This window comes from Prionailurus bengalensis, chromosome C1 (assembly GCF_016509475.1).
Source record: "Prionailurus bengalensis isolate Pbe53 chromosome C1, Fcat_Pben_1.1_paternal_pri, whole genome shotgun sequence".
Lineage (NCBI taxonomy): Eukaryota > Metazoa > Chordata > Mammalia > Carnivora > Felidae > Prionailurus > Prionailurus bengalensis.
Window position 1 is genome coordinate 203,484,073 of NC_057345.1, and position 13,846 is coordinate 203,497,918.

General features: G+C 58.1%; 3 protein-coding genes across 8 annotated transcripts in view; 2 read left to right on the forward strand and 1 right to left on the reverse strand.

Annotated features, from left to right (window-relative positions):
• Positions 1-1,889: 1,889 nt before the first annotated feature.
• GPBAR1 (G protein-coupled bile acid receptor 1) lies at positions 1,890-5,224 on the forward strand. Its single transcript, XM_043577801.1, is given in 3 exon segments — positions 1,890-2,359; positions 4,033-4,440; positions 4,442-5,224. Coding segments are annotated over 2 exon segments (993 nt in total). The 5' UTR covers positions 1,890-2,359; positions 4,033-4,077; the 3' UTR covers positions 5,072-5,224.
• Positions 5,225-5,470: 246 nt separating this feature from the next.
• Positions 5,471-10,951, reverse strand: LOC122481757 (angio associated migratory cell protein). 2 transcript variants are annotated; one of them, XM_043577798.1, is made up of 11 exons: positions 10,719-10,951; positions 10,103-10,258; positions 9,315-9,434; positions 8,413-8,552; positions 8,015-8,159; positions 7,660-7,743; positions 7,209-7,324; positions 6,957-7,060; positions 6,714-6,804; positions 6,429-6,583; positions 5,471-5,935 (listed from the first exon to the last, which is right to left on the reverse strand). In XM_043577798.1, exons 1-11 carry the CDS (start codon positions 10,837-10,839, stop codon positions 5,860-5,862), a joined length of 1,308 nt encoding a protein of 435 aa, XP_043433733.1. In that variant the 5' UTR covers positions 10,840-10,951; the 3' UTR covers positions 5,471-5,859. The 2 variants fall into 2 exon arrangements, with proteins under 2 accessions (XP_043433733.1, XP_043433735.1); XM_043577800.1 differs by having other exon boundaries at positions 10,103-10,261; positions 10,719-10,925.
• A 320-nt stretch (positions 10,952-11,271) lies between these two features.
• Positions 11,272-13,846, forward strand: part of PNKD (PNKD metallo-beta-lactamase domain containing) — a 58,741-nt gene continuing 56,166 nt past the window's right edge. For 3 of the 5 annotated variants that reach the window (XM_043577803.1, XM_043577804.1, XM_043577805.1), the window contains exons 1-2: positions 11,272-11,353; positions 12,092-12,260. In XM_043577803.1, the coding sequence (XP_043433738.1) occupies positions 11,287-11,353; positions 12,092-12,260 (236 nt within the window). In that variant the 5' untranslated portion in view covers positions 11,272-11,286. Of the gene's footprint in view, positions 11,354-11,395; positions 11,953-12,091; positions 12,261-13,362; positions 13,761-13,846 lie in introns of those variants that run through there. The other 2 variants (XM_043577809.1, XM_043577807.1) reach the window with 2 other exon arrangements.

Sequence of the window (13,846 nt, forward strand, 5' to 3'; positions counted from 1 at the left end):
CCTGCAGCTGGAATGAAGCATCTGGAAACCACCTGTACCAGAGCCCTCCTGTGGGCCTAGGGGAGGCTGGGGATGAGTCCGGGCCAGAGATTGATGGGGAAGCAGAGAAGGACTGGATGGTCCAATAAGGAAGGGCTGAGTGGGGACAGAACCCAGGCTTCCCAGCTCCCATGGCCTAAGATGTCCCCTTCATACGTCATCCCACACACAATGTTTAGACAAAGCAGCAGAGAAGAAACACAGACATCCTGGATCTCGTAGGGAGGAGGCCATGGCTGGGAACAGAACGACGTCTGTTTATTCCTGGCAATCCAGTATTTGAGGGGCCCCACACCCACTTCTGCCCAGGCCCCAGGCTGAACTCTCCCAGAGCCTCTGACTTCTGCTCGACCAGATAGCGTGGGTCTGAGGGCCAGCTGCTGTTAGCCAGTCTCCGGCAGCCAGCTCCCTTGAGGATGGGTTTGAGGCTGGATGCTTTCCTCCTCCCACTTTTTGTCCCAACAGAAGTTCTGCTCCCCAGGTCCCCCCAACCACTGTGCAGGATTGGCAGAGCTAGACCCCTCGGCCCCCAGCCTTCAGCCCAGGTCTACCCCACCGCCACCCCCGCTGAGGGCACAGAAGTCCCCTGGCTCAGTCTACCTGTGCTCTTGAGCACGGAAGTCTTTGTCCTCGTGGCTCATCTCCAGCTTTCTCGCAGTTTCATCCTGCTCCCTCCCACTTCAGGCCTCAAGGGGGTGTAACTGGCTTCTCTCCAGCACCCCAAGACCTCACCTGATACAAGTGAAAATTGGAGCATCATGCCTCTTGTCTTCCTAGCCTTGAACTTGCCCTTCCTCTCCTGTACCTGGTTTCCCCAGTGTCTCTCTGGAGCAAAAGCACCCTTCCCTTCTTGCTTTTCGCGAGCTGTCTTTCTGCCTTTCTCTACAGAGTTCTTTCTTAGAGGATACAGGTGGCTGGAGGAAGGGACATGCAGAGAAGGGCAGAAATCCTAAGATGTTAATAGCAGCTGCTTTTCATTGCGTGTTGGTGTGCCTAGCGCTTCATCCTCATCACACATTATCTCGGTTAGTCTCACAATAGGTGAACACAATATATTCTACAGATGAGGAAACTAAGACAAAAGAGCTTTAGTACTTTGCCCAAGTTCACACAAATTAAGAAAAAAAAAAAAGGATCCCAGCCAGGATTCTGGGATTCAAACCCAGGCTTTCTGATGCCAACACTAGCTCATGCCTCTTAATCATCGTGGAGGCGGAAGGAAATGAATCATTTGTTGAGACCCCCACCCCCACCCCACATTAAGTGTCAGGCACTGTAATATATGCAGCCACACGTGTTGCTCTGTGATATTCCTCACAGCAGCCCAGAGAGGTGGCTTTACTTTGTTCCCATTTTACAGATGGGAAAATTGAGGCCCCGGGGTAGCTTGCCCAGTGTCACACCCCCAGAGCCATTTTTACCTCATAGCCCAGAACTTGACTCAAAGTAGTTAAGAAAAGTGTAGGCTGACCCCAGGTTCTAGAAGGCAAGGCCGGCTTTTATAAGCTGAAAGGGATCGGATGAGAGCAAAGTTCCAAACACCCCTGCCACTGCCACCATCAGACATGGAGCTGGAAGTGCTATCAGCCGGATGGCCACTCCAGGGGGTTAAAAATGTAAATGTATTGGAGCTCCTGGGTGGCTCGGTCGGTTAAGTGTCCAGCTCCAGTTCAGGTCATGCTCTCACAGTTCATGAGTTCGAACCCCGCGTTGGGTTCTGTGCTGCCAGCTCAGAGTCTGGAGCCTGCTTTGGATTCTGTGTCTCCCTCCCTCTCTGCTCCTCCCCCACTCACGCTCTTTCTCAAAAATAAATAAACGTTTAAAAAATAAAATAAAAATGTAAATGTATTAGCTAGGACAGGAAGTGGGGGATGGACAAAGCCATTTTTATTCATTAACTGGGATGCATTTCTCAGATTAGCTAGGCTAGCGGATGATGGCTCCAAGTTGGGTGACCTGAGGCAGAAGATGGCTGGCGGCTGGAGAGGGGGCACGCTGGCACAGGACAGGGAGAGGGCACTGGACTCAGAGGGGAAGGCCTCACAGTCAGCAGCTCTGGGTGTGCCGGGTCCCACCCCCAGGGGCGGGGCCGGGCTGAGCCCCACCAGCCCCGGCTCCATCCCTCCAGAACCCAGGCAGGGGCAGAGCCTGGGCAGCAGAGAGCCCGGGGCCCTGCTGTCCCCGGGTTGTGGAGGCACCATGCCCTCACCGGCCGGGACACCAGACAGCGCCAGAAGCCCTGCGGGCCTGCCTGCAGCAGCTCCCTGACACTCTGAGGAAAGCCCAGACCGGGCCAGCAACACCTGTCCCCAACAGCCATGTGAGTAGCTGCTCCCCTCCCCTCCCCCTGCCCCCACCCAGCACCCAACCTCTTCTGGACACCTCAGCCCCCGATCCTCAGAGGCCATTGCCTTGGCCAAAGCCACCAGAGCCTCCAGGGGGTGCAGGTCATGGGGCCAGCACTCTGCTGGGAAGGTGGCCCTGGGGCTGTCCCTGCCTTTCTCGCTGCACTGGTGGAGGAGGGGTGGGGACTCACCCCAGGGGAGTCCTTGGGAGCTGGAGCTCCGGAGTCCAGGTTGGAAGGACCGGACCCTGAGGTCTCGTGGAGTTTCATAGAGTTGGTGGCGCGGGGACAAAGGGAACAGAAACCAAAGGGCCTGCTAGAGAGGGAAGGATGTCCTGGGTAGAGAAAAGGGGTAGGGGTGGGGGAGGTTGAGGAAGAGGAAACAGGCTGAGGGGAGGGGAAAGGGGCAGCAGCCTGGTGGGGCTTGGCAGGCCTACGGGGACTGGGAAGAGGAGTAAGGCAGCATCTCCTGAGCTCAGGGTGGTGGTGGTGCCCTCGGTTCGTATGACCTGGGGGTGGGGGCAGCTGGGAATCCTTTCCGTGTTGACTTAATCCTAGCAACAGCAGCTGCTCCCCGGTTGACAGCAGCAGGAGCTCCCCCGGGGCCAGGACCCTTCTTCCTCCCCATGATGTGGCCCCAGCAGCCGGGGTGTCAGAGGGGGGCCGAGAACACAGAGCCAAGAAAGGGAAGGAGAAGGACAGATCAGAGTCACAGAACGGCCAGGCCCTGCCCCGCGGCTCCCCCTGCCCCTCCTCTGGGCTCAGCTTCAGCCCCCGAGGCGTGGCGGGGTGTCCTCCTTGCTGCTGGCATCTTCACTCTCCCTCCTCTCCTCCTCCAGTTCCAGGAAGGGCCCTGTTGCTAGTGTGGTGCGGATGAGTCAAGTTTATGGGCTGGAAGTCCTACCAGGAGGCTGCTCATTGAGCTGTAACCAGCTACAAAGATGGCCGAGGGGCAGGGCAGGCGATGCAAGGGACAGAGCACCCCGCTTGCTGCTGCCACCCGTGGCCCTGGCCTGTCACTAACTCCAGTGTTCAGCGAGCCCTGCCTTTGCCTCCGCCTCTGCCTCACTCCTGCCCCGCCCCGCAACCCTCAGCAACCCACCCTCTCCTAATACTCTGGTGTCAACCAGGCTGTGAGCATCTAGGGACAGGGACCCCTCTCCTTTATCTTAGCACCCACCCCTAGCACTGGCCCCAGCCCAGCCTGAAAGGGGCTCTCAACTGTTGGCCGGCCAGAAGACCACTACAAGCCAGCCAGACCTCCCTGTTGGCTAATTTAGAGGTCTTGCCTTGTGGATCCAGAGATGCTTCGGGGCTCTGGGGCTGGGTGGGTTGGCTTTTCAGTCTAACCGGAGGCATAGACACAGCTGCCCCGAGGGGGTCAGACGGAAAGTAGCCATGGCCAACACGGCAGGATGGGGAGCTGGTCAGCTCCAGCTGGTGCTACCCTGCAGGACATACTTGTTGCTGGACAGGAGTTTTGAAGAGAAGCCAGAAGTAAGAATTTTTATCTAACTTTTTAATCAGCCACTGATGGAAAAAAAAAAAAAAAGTTATCAGCAAACAAGATAAGGCCCGCAGTCTGTGGGTGTGCAACCTCTGGTTGCATGTGCAGCGCCCCCTAATTTTGGCTGCCGTCTTCCATCCAGGCATGCTGGCGGCTGCTCCAGGCCTCCCCCGTCCCCAGGCCCAAGATGACACCCAACAGCACCAGGGAGGTGCCCAGCCCCATCCCCGTGGGGGCCTTGGGGCTCTCCCTGGCCCTGGCAAGCCTCATCGTCGCTGCTAACCTGCTCCTGGCCTTGGGCATCGCCAGGGACCGGCACCTGCGCAGCCCACCCTCTGGCTGCTTCTTCCTGAGCCTGCTGCTGGCCGGGCTGCTCACCGGGCTGGCGCTGCCCGCGCTGCCCGGCCTCTGGAGCCAGAGCCGCCGGGGCTACTGGTCGTGCCTCTTCCTCTACTTGGCGCCCAACTTCTCCTTCCTCTCCCTGCTCGCCAACCTCCTGCTGGTGCACAGCGAACGCTACATGGCGGTGCTGCGGCCCCTGCGGCCCGCGCGGGAGCACGCGGCTGGCCCTGCTCCTCACCTGGGCTGGCCCCCTGCTCTTTGCCAGCCTGCCTGCTCTGGGCTGGAACCACTGGGCCCCCGGCGCCAACTGCAGCTCCCAGGCTGTCTTCCCAGCCCCCTACCTCTACCTCGAAGTCTACGGGCTCCTGCTGCCTGCCGTGGGGGCTGCCGCCCTTCTCTGCGCCCACGTGTTGGCCACCGCCCACCGCCAGCTGCAGGACATCCGCCGCCTGGAGCAGGCAGTGTGCCGCGGCGCGCCGTCAGCCCTGGCCCGGGCCCTTACCTGGAGGCAGGCGAGGGCGCAGGCCGGGGCCACGCTGCTCTTCGGGCTGTGCTGGGGGCCCTACGTGGCCACCCTGCTCCTCTCGGTCCTGGCCTACGAGCAGCGCCCGCCGCTGGGGCCCGGAACTCTGTTGTCCCTCATCTCGCTGGGCAGCGCCAGTGCGGCGGCCGTGCCCGTGGCCATGGGGCTGGGTGACCAGCGCTACACGGCCCCCTGGAGGGCGGCCGCCCAGAGGTGGCTTCGGGTGCTGCGGGGAAGAGCCTCCCAGGGCGGCCCCGGCCCCGGCACTGCCTACCACACCAGCAGCCAAAGCAGCGTGGACCTCGACTTGAACTAGGGGAAGGGCCTCCGCTCGCTCCTACGAGAAGCAGCCGTCCATCTCGGCCACCGCACCTATCTCCTCTCATCTCCTCTCTGTCCCCACGCCTCTGGATCAGACACCTGCCCTGACCTGACCCCACCCTGACGGAATAAAGCTCCCTCCACCCGGTTTATGGTTATCTCATTCCACATCTCAGAAAAGGAGGCAGGTGGGACAGCAGCAGAAAAACTGAAGCCATACGTGCATCGAGGGAGACTGCAACCGAGTCACCCGGAGGGGAGCACGCGCCACCGCCTGAGAGGCTGGGCCGAGACACCTCGAAATCTAGCAGATTGTGCAGCGAATCTCACCCTGACAGGTCCCTGACTGGTTCCTCATTTCCAGGCGCCACAAAATCCACACACACACGCCATCTCTGGGAAGTATATTTTATTTACATTTTTAAAATCTGTAACTAATATCTCTTCCTCCTTTCCACCCCCCGAGACTTGGGAAGGGAAAGAACGGGGACCTCAGAGACCTACTCCCCACGTCCAAACACACACCCCCGTGGCTCACACCAGCAAATGAAAGTGAAAGAGAAAGAGGCCTGACCCCCCCTCTGAAGGGTCCGCAGGTCTGGGCGAGGGTAGGGGGGCCAAGGGGGGGGTCTCTTAAGAGAGGGGACAGGGGAGCAAGTCAGTTTGAAGGGGTTGTAAAGTAGTCCGAGGCCCCCCCTCCTCTTCCCTCGTACCCTACCACCTCTGCTGGTGGGGTTCTCCCTTCACCCCTCAACACCAGACACAGAGCAGAGGCTGCAGCCATTAGCGGTCAGGTCTCTGGACACAAAATACTTTTGCTTTGTGGTCTCCTGACGTAGTCACCACCAGGGAGGCATCTCTGTGGACAGAAAGCACAGGTCGATGGGACGGAATGACCTGGGGCTCAGCCCCAAGCCTGCTACCCAGAGGTCCTCGGCTGGTCTCCAGTGCATCCTCAATTCTAGATCAGTAGTGCCTGGCGCTGGGCTGCTGGGCACACATCGACTGAATACACTTGGATCAGTAAGGGTCAGCCCCTTACTGTATCCAAGAATACACTTGGATCAGCCATCAGTAAGGGGATCAGAAAAGAGCCGCAGCAGCGAGGGAGACGATCCCCGCCCCTCAGCCCCGGAACCGAGACGTGAGGCCCCGGGTACGTCACTGTCAACCCAAAGTGACAACTCCCTCAGGCTGCCCAGCACTTCTGCCTCACAAGCCACCACCAGGCCTTGGCTCCCAGCTTCCCTCAGGAATCCCCTCCCGCACCCCAAGGACCCTATGGCCCCCCACGTGCTATTCCCACCTTCCGAGTACACAAGGAGACTCTAGCCCTTGCCCAATTCACTTACTTGCTGAGGGCAAAGTCCAGGATCTCGGCCGTGTGGCCCCGGTAGTCAGTAAGCAAGCGGCCGGTCCGAGCGTCCCAGAGGCGCACGATGCCGTCCAGGCTGCAAGTGTAAACCACGGCGGTGCCTGCCTCCCACAGCAGTTGCACGATGCCCGACTACGCCAGGGTACGACAGAGACACAGCCGAAGTCAGGGGCGGGAGAGCTGACAGGCGTGTGCCCCCACCCGCTTCAGGGAGGGAGGAGGGGAGGAGAGAGCCACAGCCATAGCTGCGGGCGGCCTGTACCTGGTGCTGACACTGGTGCCTGAGAGTCTGTGTAGACAAGTCATAGATGGCCAAGGTCCCGTCCAGGTAGCCAACAGCTGCAAGAGGCATCCTGGGCAGAGAAGAGAACCACGAAGGCTCGCAGAGGGACCTGGACTCACGCACTCTTCACTCCTCCCCGGTTCCCCGGCCCAGGCACCTCTTGCCAAGCCCCCTTCTCCCCAGCTGCCTTTGGCTCCAGGCCGAGGCCTTTCTCTCACTCACACGCTGCAGAAGCCCAAGGACTCCACGGAATTGGACTCGCTCTCCTCCCCTTCTCCCACACTGGGCTGGGAGGCCACGGTTTCAGGTCTGAAAACACCCACTACCTGTAAGTCACGGGAGAGAATCAGAGGATCAGAGGAAGGCTGATTGGAAGGCGGAAAGGCAACGGGAAAGGGGCTGAGAGAATAATCAGAGAGGAAGAGGAAGACACAGAAAGCAGAGCCTAACAGCCAGGCTCCAGGTCGTACTCACCTTGCCGGTAGTGGCACTGACCAGCTTGGCCTGGCAGTCCACAGAGCCAGTTAGGATCAGGCTGCCGTCCTGGTTGGTGGCGACACAGGTCAGAGGGCCCTGGTGACCCTCAGTCCCTAGGATGGAGCAGATGGCTAAGTCAGGCTTTCTCCCGGCCCCTGAGTCCTGCCCTAGGCCTTCTCCACAGAGGCCCAGTTAACCCTTCCCCTGCCTTGGATGCTTTTATTTACTTATTTATTTTAATATTTATTCATTTTTGAGAGCGACAGAGACAGCGCAAGTGGAAGGAGGGGCAGAGAGAGAGGGAGGCACAGAATCCGAAGCAGGCTCCAGGCTCTGAGCTGTCTGCACAGAGCCCGACGTGCGGCTCGAACTCACAGACCGTGAGATCATGACCTGAGACAAAGCCGGACGCTTAACCGACTGAGCCACCCAGGCGCCCCTTGGATACCTTTTAATACATGGATTGGGCTTCCCTGCTTCAGGTCCCAGATCCTGATGGTGCCATCTTCATAGCCAACCACAGCTCTCTTCCCTGGAGGGCCACAGGCACAGATGGAGAGAGAAAGCACCCTCAGGCACACCCAGCAAGGGGGGGCGGGGAGATGAGAAAGTAAGGGAACAGATGCTGCCCCAGGGACTAGTGGCGAAAACCGAGTTCGGGGTAGGAAAAGGGAAGCGGTCCTGCTCTGGGGCCTGGGTCCCTGCTCCAGACAGCAGGCCTTGGAGTCTGCAGGCCACGGCTTGGGAAGGAGCCCAGGAAGGTGAGTAAACCTGGATCCCACCTCTCCGCACCCAAGACTCACCATCAGGGAGGACTCGGCCACAGGTAGCTGGGCAGTTGGGACCTTGGAAGGTCTTGCAGTCACCGTTTGGGACCTTCCACATCCAGGCGTTGCCATCAGCTGTGCCCGCCAGTAGGACAGGTGCCCGAGGGTGCCATTCCATCCACTGGACAGAGAGGAAATCACCCTGTCGCCCCATTCCACCCAGGAGCCTGTCCTATAAGCTCCACACAAGCTGCCCCTGCTTCCAAGGTCAGCACGGACGGCACAGGGAACAGACACAGACGCCCTTGCTCAAGGCACCCTGGGAGCGCACTGGCTTATAGCTGGCTTGGTCTGGTAAAGGCCAGACCGGACCCCCAAGTTCTCACTCTCTACCCGAGGCCCCACGTAGCTGAACACCACTCTGATGATCTCACCTCCAGATCTCCTGCTTCAAAGGACCAGACCTCCTCCTTGGTGTCCACCTGCCACACTTTCAAGAGGCCACTCATGTCCCCTGTGGCCACTAGGCTAGAGTCGTGGCTGAAACCAGCACAAGTAACCGAGTCTTTATGGCCTGCAAGGGAAAGTAGGCAGAAAGAGAGGAAAACATCAGGATTCCCAGGTGTCTCGCCCCCAGAAAGGACCAGCTCGGTAGAAAAGAAGAGTGAGTCTCACCACCCCACCATAACGGGTGATCAAACTCACTGCCACTCCAGGAGTCGATACCCCCAGATCTCCTCAGGGGCGAACGCTGGCTTCCCACTCAACCATGCCTAGCCTAGCCTATGTCCTGCCCACACTGTCCACTCCACACCTCTGCCCAAAATACCCACTCCTCCTCTCTGCCTAACTATTCTCACACCAGGGCGCCTGGGTGGCTCAGTCGGTTGAGCGTCTGATTCTTGGTTTCAGCTCAGGTCATGATCTCACAGTTTCGTGGGTTCGAGCCCCGCGTCTGACTCTGCGCAGGCAGCACAGAGCCTGCTCAGGATTCTCTCTCTCCCAATCTCTCTGTCCCTCCGCTGTGCACGCTGTCTCTGTCTCTCTCTCAAAATAAATAAATAAACTTTAAAAAAGTTCTTAAATAAAACAGATAAAGAAATAAATATTCCCACACCAGTGCTACCTCCTCCCAGACCTTTCCCACCCTCCTCTGGCCAACAGTGGCTCCCTCCCCGGTGCCCAAGACAGACAAAGTTACTCTGCTTTGAGAGCCTCAGGCCCAGCACAGAGCTGGCACAAAGTGGGGCTCACTAAATGGCTACTGGGTGCACAACCACTGCAGGCTAGCCCCCTAAGACCGCTACAGGAACACGACCTCACCCGCGCCCCTCACCTGCACACTCAAAGAGAAGCTCCCCATCACTGAGCCTCCACACGAAAGCTTTGTCATCTTCACCCCCTGTCACCGCCAAGGTGTTGGTCTTAGGGTCCAGGCTCACGCAAAACACGGATGCTGTCCCAAGAGATATTCCGTAAATGGACAGGGCTCCCCGCTAAGGTTCTGTCCTTCAGAACCTTCAGGAAGCCCACCCCGTTCCACCCAAAGCAGCATGTATATCCTCCTGGAAATGAAGGGCGCATCCAAGTGCTTCGAAGTTTCAAACATCAGGTTGATGGAGAAATCCCTCCGAAAGCTTGCCAAGCCCCAAGTCCCTCCCCAGGGCTGACCCCTTCACTACCCCAGACTCGTGCATAGACAAGAGGAGTGTACATGTGCAAGGCTTCCAGTTCTCCGCACGGGCTGCCACCAGGCTGAGCACAGAGTGGGACAGCACCGTGTGACTTACCTTATTAAGAGCTAATATTGGAAAAGATTATATACAATGCGCTCAAAAAGGTACTATCGTCCCTAATTTACAACAGGGTAATTTTCTGAAAAGAAACTAAGACCCAGAGAGATTAATAAAGGTCGTAAGTCAGTAAGCAGCCACAGGAGAATGGGAACCCAGGTGTCCCGGCTGGCTCAGGAGCCACGCTCTCTCCCACTCCATCACAGTGTGAGCTCCAGGCCCATCTGTTTCCCCATCTCCACGTCCCTTCTAATGCTCCGTACACAGCAGGTGTCTGATGTTCAAATGCCCACCTGCACTGAGTTTCTGACGGATCTCCTCAGAGACCTACCTGAGTGCAATGCAAAGGTGACTTCGCTATCATCTGGGCCCTCCATGCTGCCGACCACCCCTTCCTGGGGTTCCAGAACCCAGCCCTCCTCGTTGCCCTCTTCCTCGTCTTCCTCTTCTTCAAAGTCCACATCTTCCATCTCTTGGGCCAGATCATCTGCTTCGGGGAGAGGGTTAAAAGATGGGGCTCGGCAGGCAGTAAGAAAGAGGGCACGGGAGAGGTGTGGGGAGGCCTGACGCTGGCGTGCAGCAAGAGGGTCGGCTGAGGTCAGGCAGCCAGGGTGAAGCGGGGGCGAGAAGCGGCAGGGAGGAGGGGGCATCTGGGACGGAAGACAGGAGAGGTCTGAGGACCTGGGGTTGGCCAGAGACAGTGTAAGAAGGGAGGACCGAGGGGATGATGGGAAGGGGGTGTGTGAGGGGAAGGGCCAGAGGAGGCGTCAGGGGAACCCCCACCCCTGCCAGGCCTGAGAACTAAGTGTGGGGGTAGGGCAGGGGGGAAGGGCGAAGGAGGTCGGTAGGAATGACCGGTGGGGAGGGGAAGGGAGAGGGGGAAGCAGGGGTCAGAGGCCAGGGGTGAGCACCTCCGGTCCCACGGCCTGAGGAGCGGCAGTTCTCACCTGGGTCCGGCGGACCAGGATCCAGTTCTACCACCTCGATAATCTCCTCATCACCATGGAAGCTTAGGGTCTCCAGTGGAGGGGTGTCAGCAGCGGCCCCGCTCTCGGATTCGGACTCCATGCGGCGCAAGCGGCCGATCCACTTCTTTGGGCCCAAACGCCTCCCAGAGTCAGCTCTGCGCGACGACGCGGAACTCGAGCCCCTCCTCCCGGGAGGAAGTAGGCGTAAGCGACTCTCCGGCAGGAAGAGCGGCGGCCGTTAGGCCAATAGCGAAGGGAGCTGACTGGCTGACTCACCAATCACAGGGCAGAGTTGGGAGACGGGGACGGGGCGTGGCAGAGAGAATCCAAACTCCGCCCGGCCTGGCTCCGCCTCCAACAGGAGGGAAACAAGCGAGCGTGCGCGCCTCCGGGGTCTCCTGGGAAGAGTAGTTCTCCTGGGTCCCCTCGTGGGCTTCTGGGAGTTGTAGTTTCTGGTCTGTAGGCAGGACGGAAGGAGCGGGGGAGGCCCCTTACGCAAACTACAATTCCCGGCGGGGAGCGCGGTGAAGGGGGGTGGGATCTGAACATGGCGGCGGTGGTAGCTGCTACGGCGCTGAAGGGCCGGGGGGCGAGAAATGCCCGCGTCCTCCGGGGTAAGGAGAGGGACCCCGGGGAGGGCAGGACTGCAGGGGGTCCCCCTTTTTATACATCCCGACCAACGATAGCAGGAGGTCATGGCTGTCGGTTCTTGCCCGCACCCCTCTGCAGGATCATAAAGAGTCTGGGGGCTAAAAGATGCTCTCTAGAGGTCACCCAGTCCATCCCCCTGCCTTCAAGTTACACGACACCTCTAGGGTCATGCTGCGAGAGGGAGCTCCGAGGAAGCCTTTTAGACTCCCGCGCTCCAGGTGTTTCACACTCACCGCAGTGCAGAGGAAAGAGCCCTGGAATTCAGGAGGCTTGGGTTCTAGCCCCGGATAATTAGCAGTTTGACCTTGGGCGAAGCAGTTCATCTTTCGGGGCTTCGGTTTCCTCTTCTATAAAATGAGGGGATGGAGTAGACTACCTTTAAGCTCCCAGTGCTAACATTCTGCAGTTTGAAAACCTTTTTCTCGGATTTCCTTCATACGTCTTATGTGAGTCCCACTGCAGTCCTTCACATCCTGTCGTCTGAGCAGATGAAGAACAACGAAGCTCGTTCTCCTGGCACCAGGGTGATGAGCCCGCAGTGACGTGGAAGTGGCTTCCAAAGGTGCCACCTCGATGGCAATTTTCCCATTTCCCTTTGGATTCTCCCTGGCACTTGTTACTCCAAACTGCAGTCACTCCCCTTCCTCCCGCGGGCTTTCTTCTCATCCTCTCTTACTGACCTTTCTTCCTTCCATCCACAGGGATCCTCTCAGGAGCCACAGCTAACAAGGCCTCCCAGAACAGGACCCGGGCGCTGCAAAGCCACAGCTCCCCAGAGTGCAAGGAGGAGCCTGAGCCCCTATCCCCTGAGCTGGAATACATTCCCAGAAAGAGGGGCAAGAACCCCATGAAAGCTGTGGGACTAGCCTGGTGAGTTTCAGTTAACTCTTTGCCCACCAGTGGGGAGTGGCACAGGGGAGGGCGGGACCCAGAAACTTCTCTTAAGTTTCAGGTGGTGAGTTGAATCCGAGGTTGTGGGGACAGAACTGCTTGGTGTGAGGACTGGAATCTCAGAGGAATGGGGCAGGGGAGTTGGGAAAGTATGTGGAATTGGAGAGACAGTGGGCTTTCTGTGTAGTAAGCTGAGCTAATCTGATGTGAATTTGGGCCCCTGGCCTCATTCTCTCTTTTGGGAGCTTGGGGTGAAACCCAGTTGAGATCTTTCATTGAGATCGTGTGAGATTACATTAGGTGTATAAGTAGCATCTACAAGGTGTTCAATACATCATTATTGGGATCTGACTCTGGCCTTAATATGTGTTGTTGGTCAATATTAAAAAGAAAGGAGAGGGACATTAACATATTTTTCCACACCTCAGGTGTGCCGGTACTTTACAGTGTAATGTTTTAGCTTTTCTGAGATAAATAGTACATCCCCTAAATACAAAAAACAAAAAGCATTACAAAAATTACGTCTTGTTTCACAGGAGGGAACTGAGGCTCAGAGGTGGGATTCTCACCAGGTCTTGTGACTCCATGCCCTTTCCCCCACACCAAAGTGTCTCCCAAGTAGCGGTTACTGAGATTAAGAGGGGGAGCCTGGGAGGGGATGTGGGGCAGTTAAGGTAGAGGGAAACTTTGCCAACACTTGGAGAAGGAAAGAGGATGGGCTGTCTGGAGAACTTTGCAGAGTCAGTATGGCAGGATTGCGGGACTCGTGTTGAGGAGCGTCAAGCTATAGGGGAGAGGAATGGAAAGGTGGACAGAGACCCAACCACACTGGGCTTTTGGTGCTGTGCCTGGGAGTTTGGATTTGGCCAGAAAGTGACGGAGCGCTGTTACAGAGTCTTAAGCAGCGCAGCAGCAGGCTCTGATTTGCTTGGGACCCTCCAGCAGCCAGTGCAGAGGCTGCATAGACACAAGAGGTATTGCAGTGTGCGTGTCATCGATGAAGCTGGAATGAGATTCCCCCAGCTCCACTGGCTCAGGCCTGGCCCCTCCCCAAACCCCATGCACATCTCCCCACCCCTAGGGCCATCGGCTTCCCCTGTGGTGTCCTCCTCTTCATCCTCACCAAGCGGGAAGTGGACAAGGACCGTTTGAAGCAGATGAAGGCTCGGCAGAACATGCGGGCATCCAACACGGGCGAGTATGAGAGCCAGAGGTTCAGGGCCTCCTCCCAACATGCCCCGTCTCCTGAAGCCGGGTCGGGGGTGCAAGCCTGAGGAACACTGCAACCCTCCCCTAGACCGTATTGACTGTGGCCTCCAGAGCGCAAAGTCCTTTGGGTTTGGCCGTGATTCTGGTCCTTGCCTGTGAGGTCCACCAGAGGGCGCCTGATGCCCAGGCTGCTGCCAGCCCCTACCCCACCCCTCTGGAGAAGCCAGCCAAAGGCAAATAAAGTTATTAAGTGTTTTGAGCCAAAAGGAACCAGGACTGGGCTTGTGATTCCCTTGGGATGGGAGGGGCAGAGGGAGGGCTTGGTTACTCACATATGCTCCCTCTCACAGAAGCAC

What these genes read in the sequence shown, in the direction of transcription:
- LOC122481757 (XM_043577800.1), bottom strand. Translation starts at nt 10,839, where the DNA reads ATGGAGTCCGAATCCGAGAGCGGGGCCGCTGCTGACACCCCTCCACTG. An exon ending in CACCTTTGCATTGCACTCAG is followed by an intron (nt 9,435 to 10,102) that starts GTAGGTCTCTGA and finishes CTCTTGGGACAG; the next exon opens with CATCCGTGTTTTGCGTGAGC. An exon ending in CCCAATCCATGTATTAAAAG is followed by an intron (nt 7,325 to 7,659) that starts GTATCCAAGGGG and finishes GCTCCATCCTAG; the next exon opens with GGACTGAGGGTCACCAGGGC.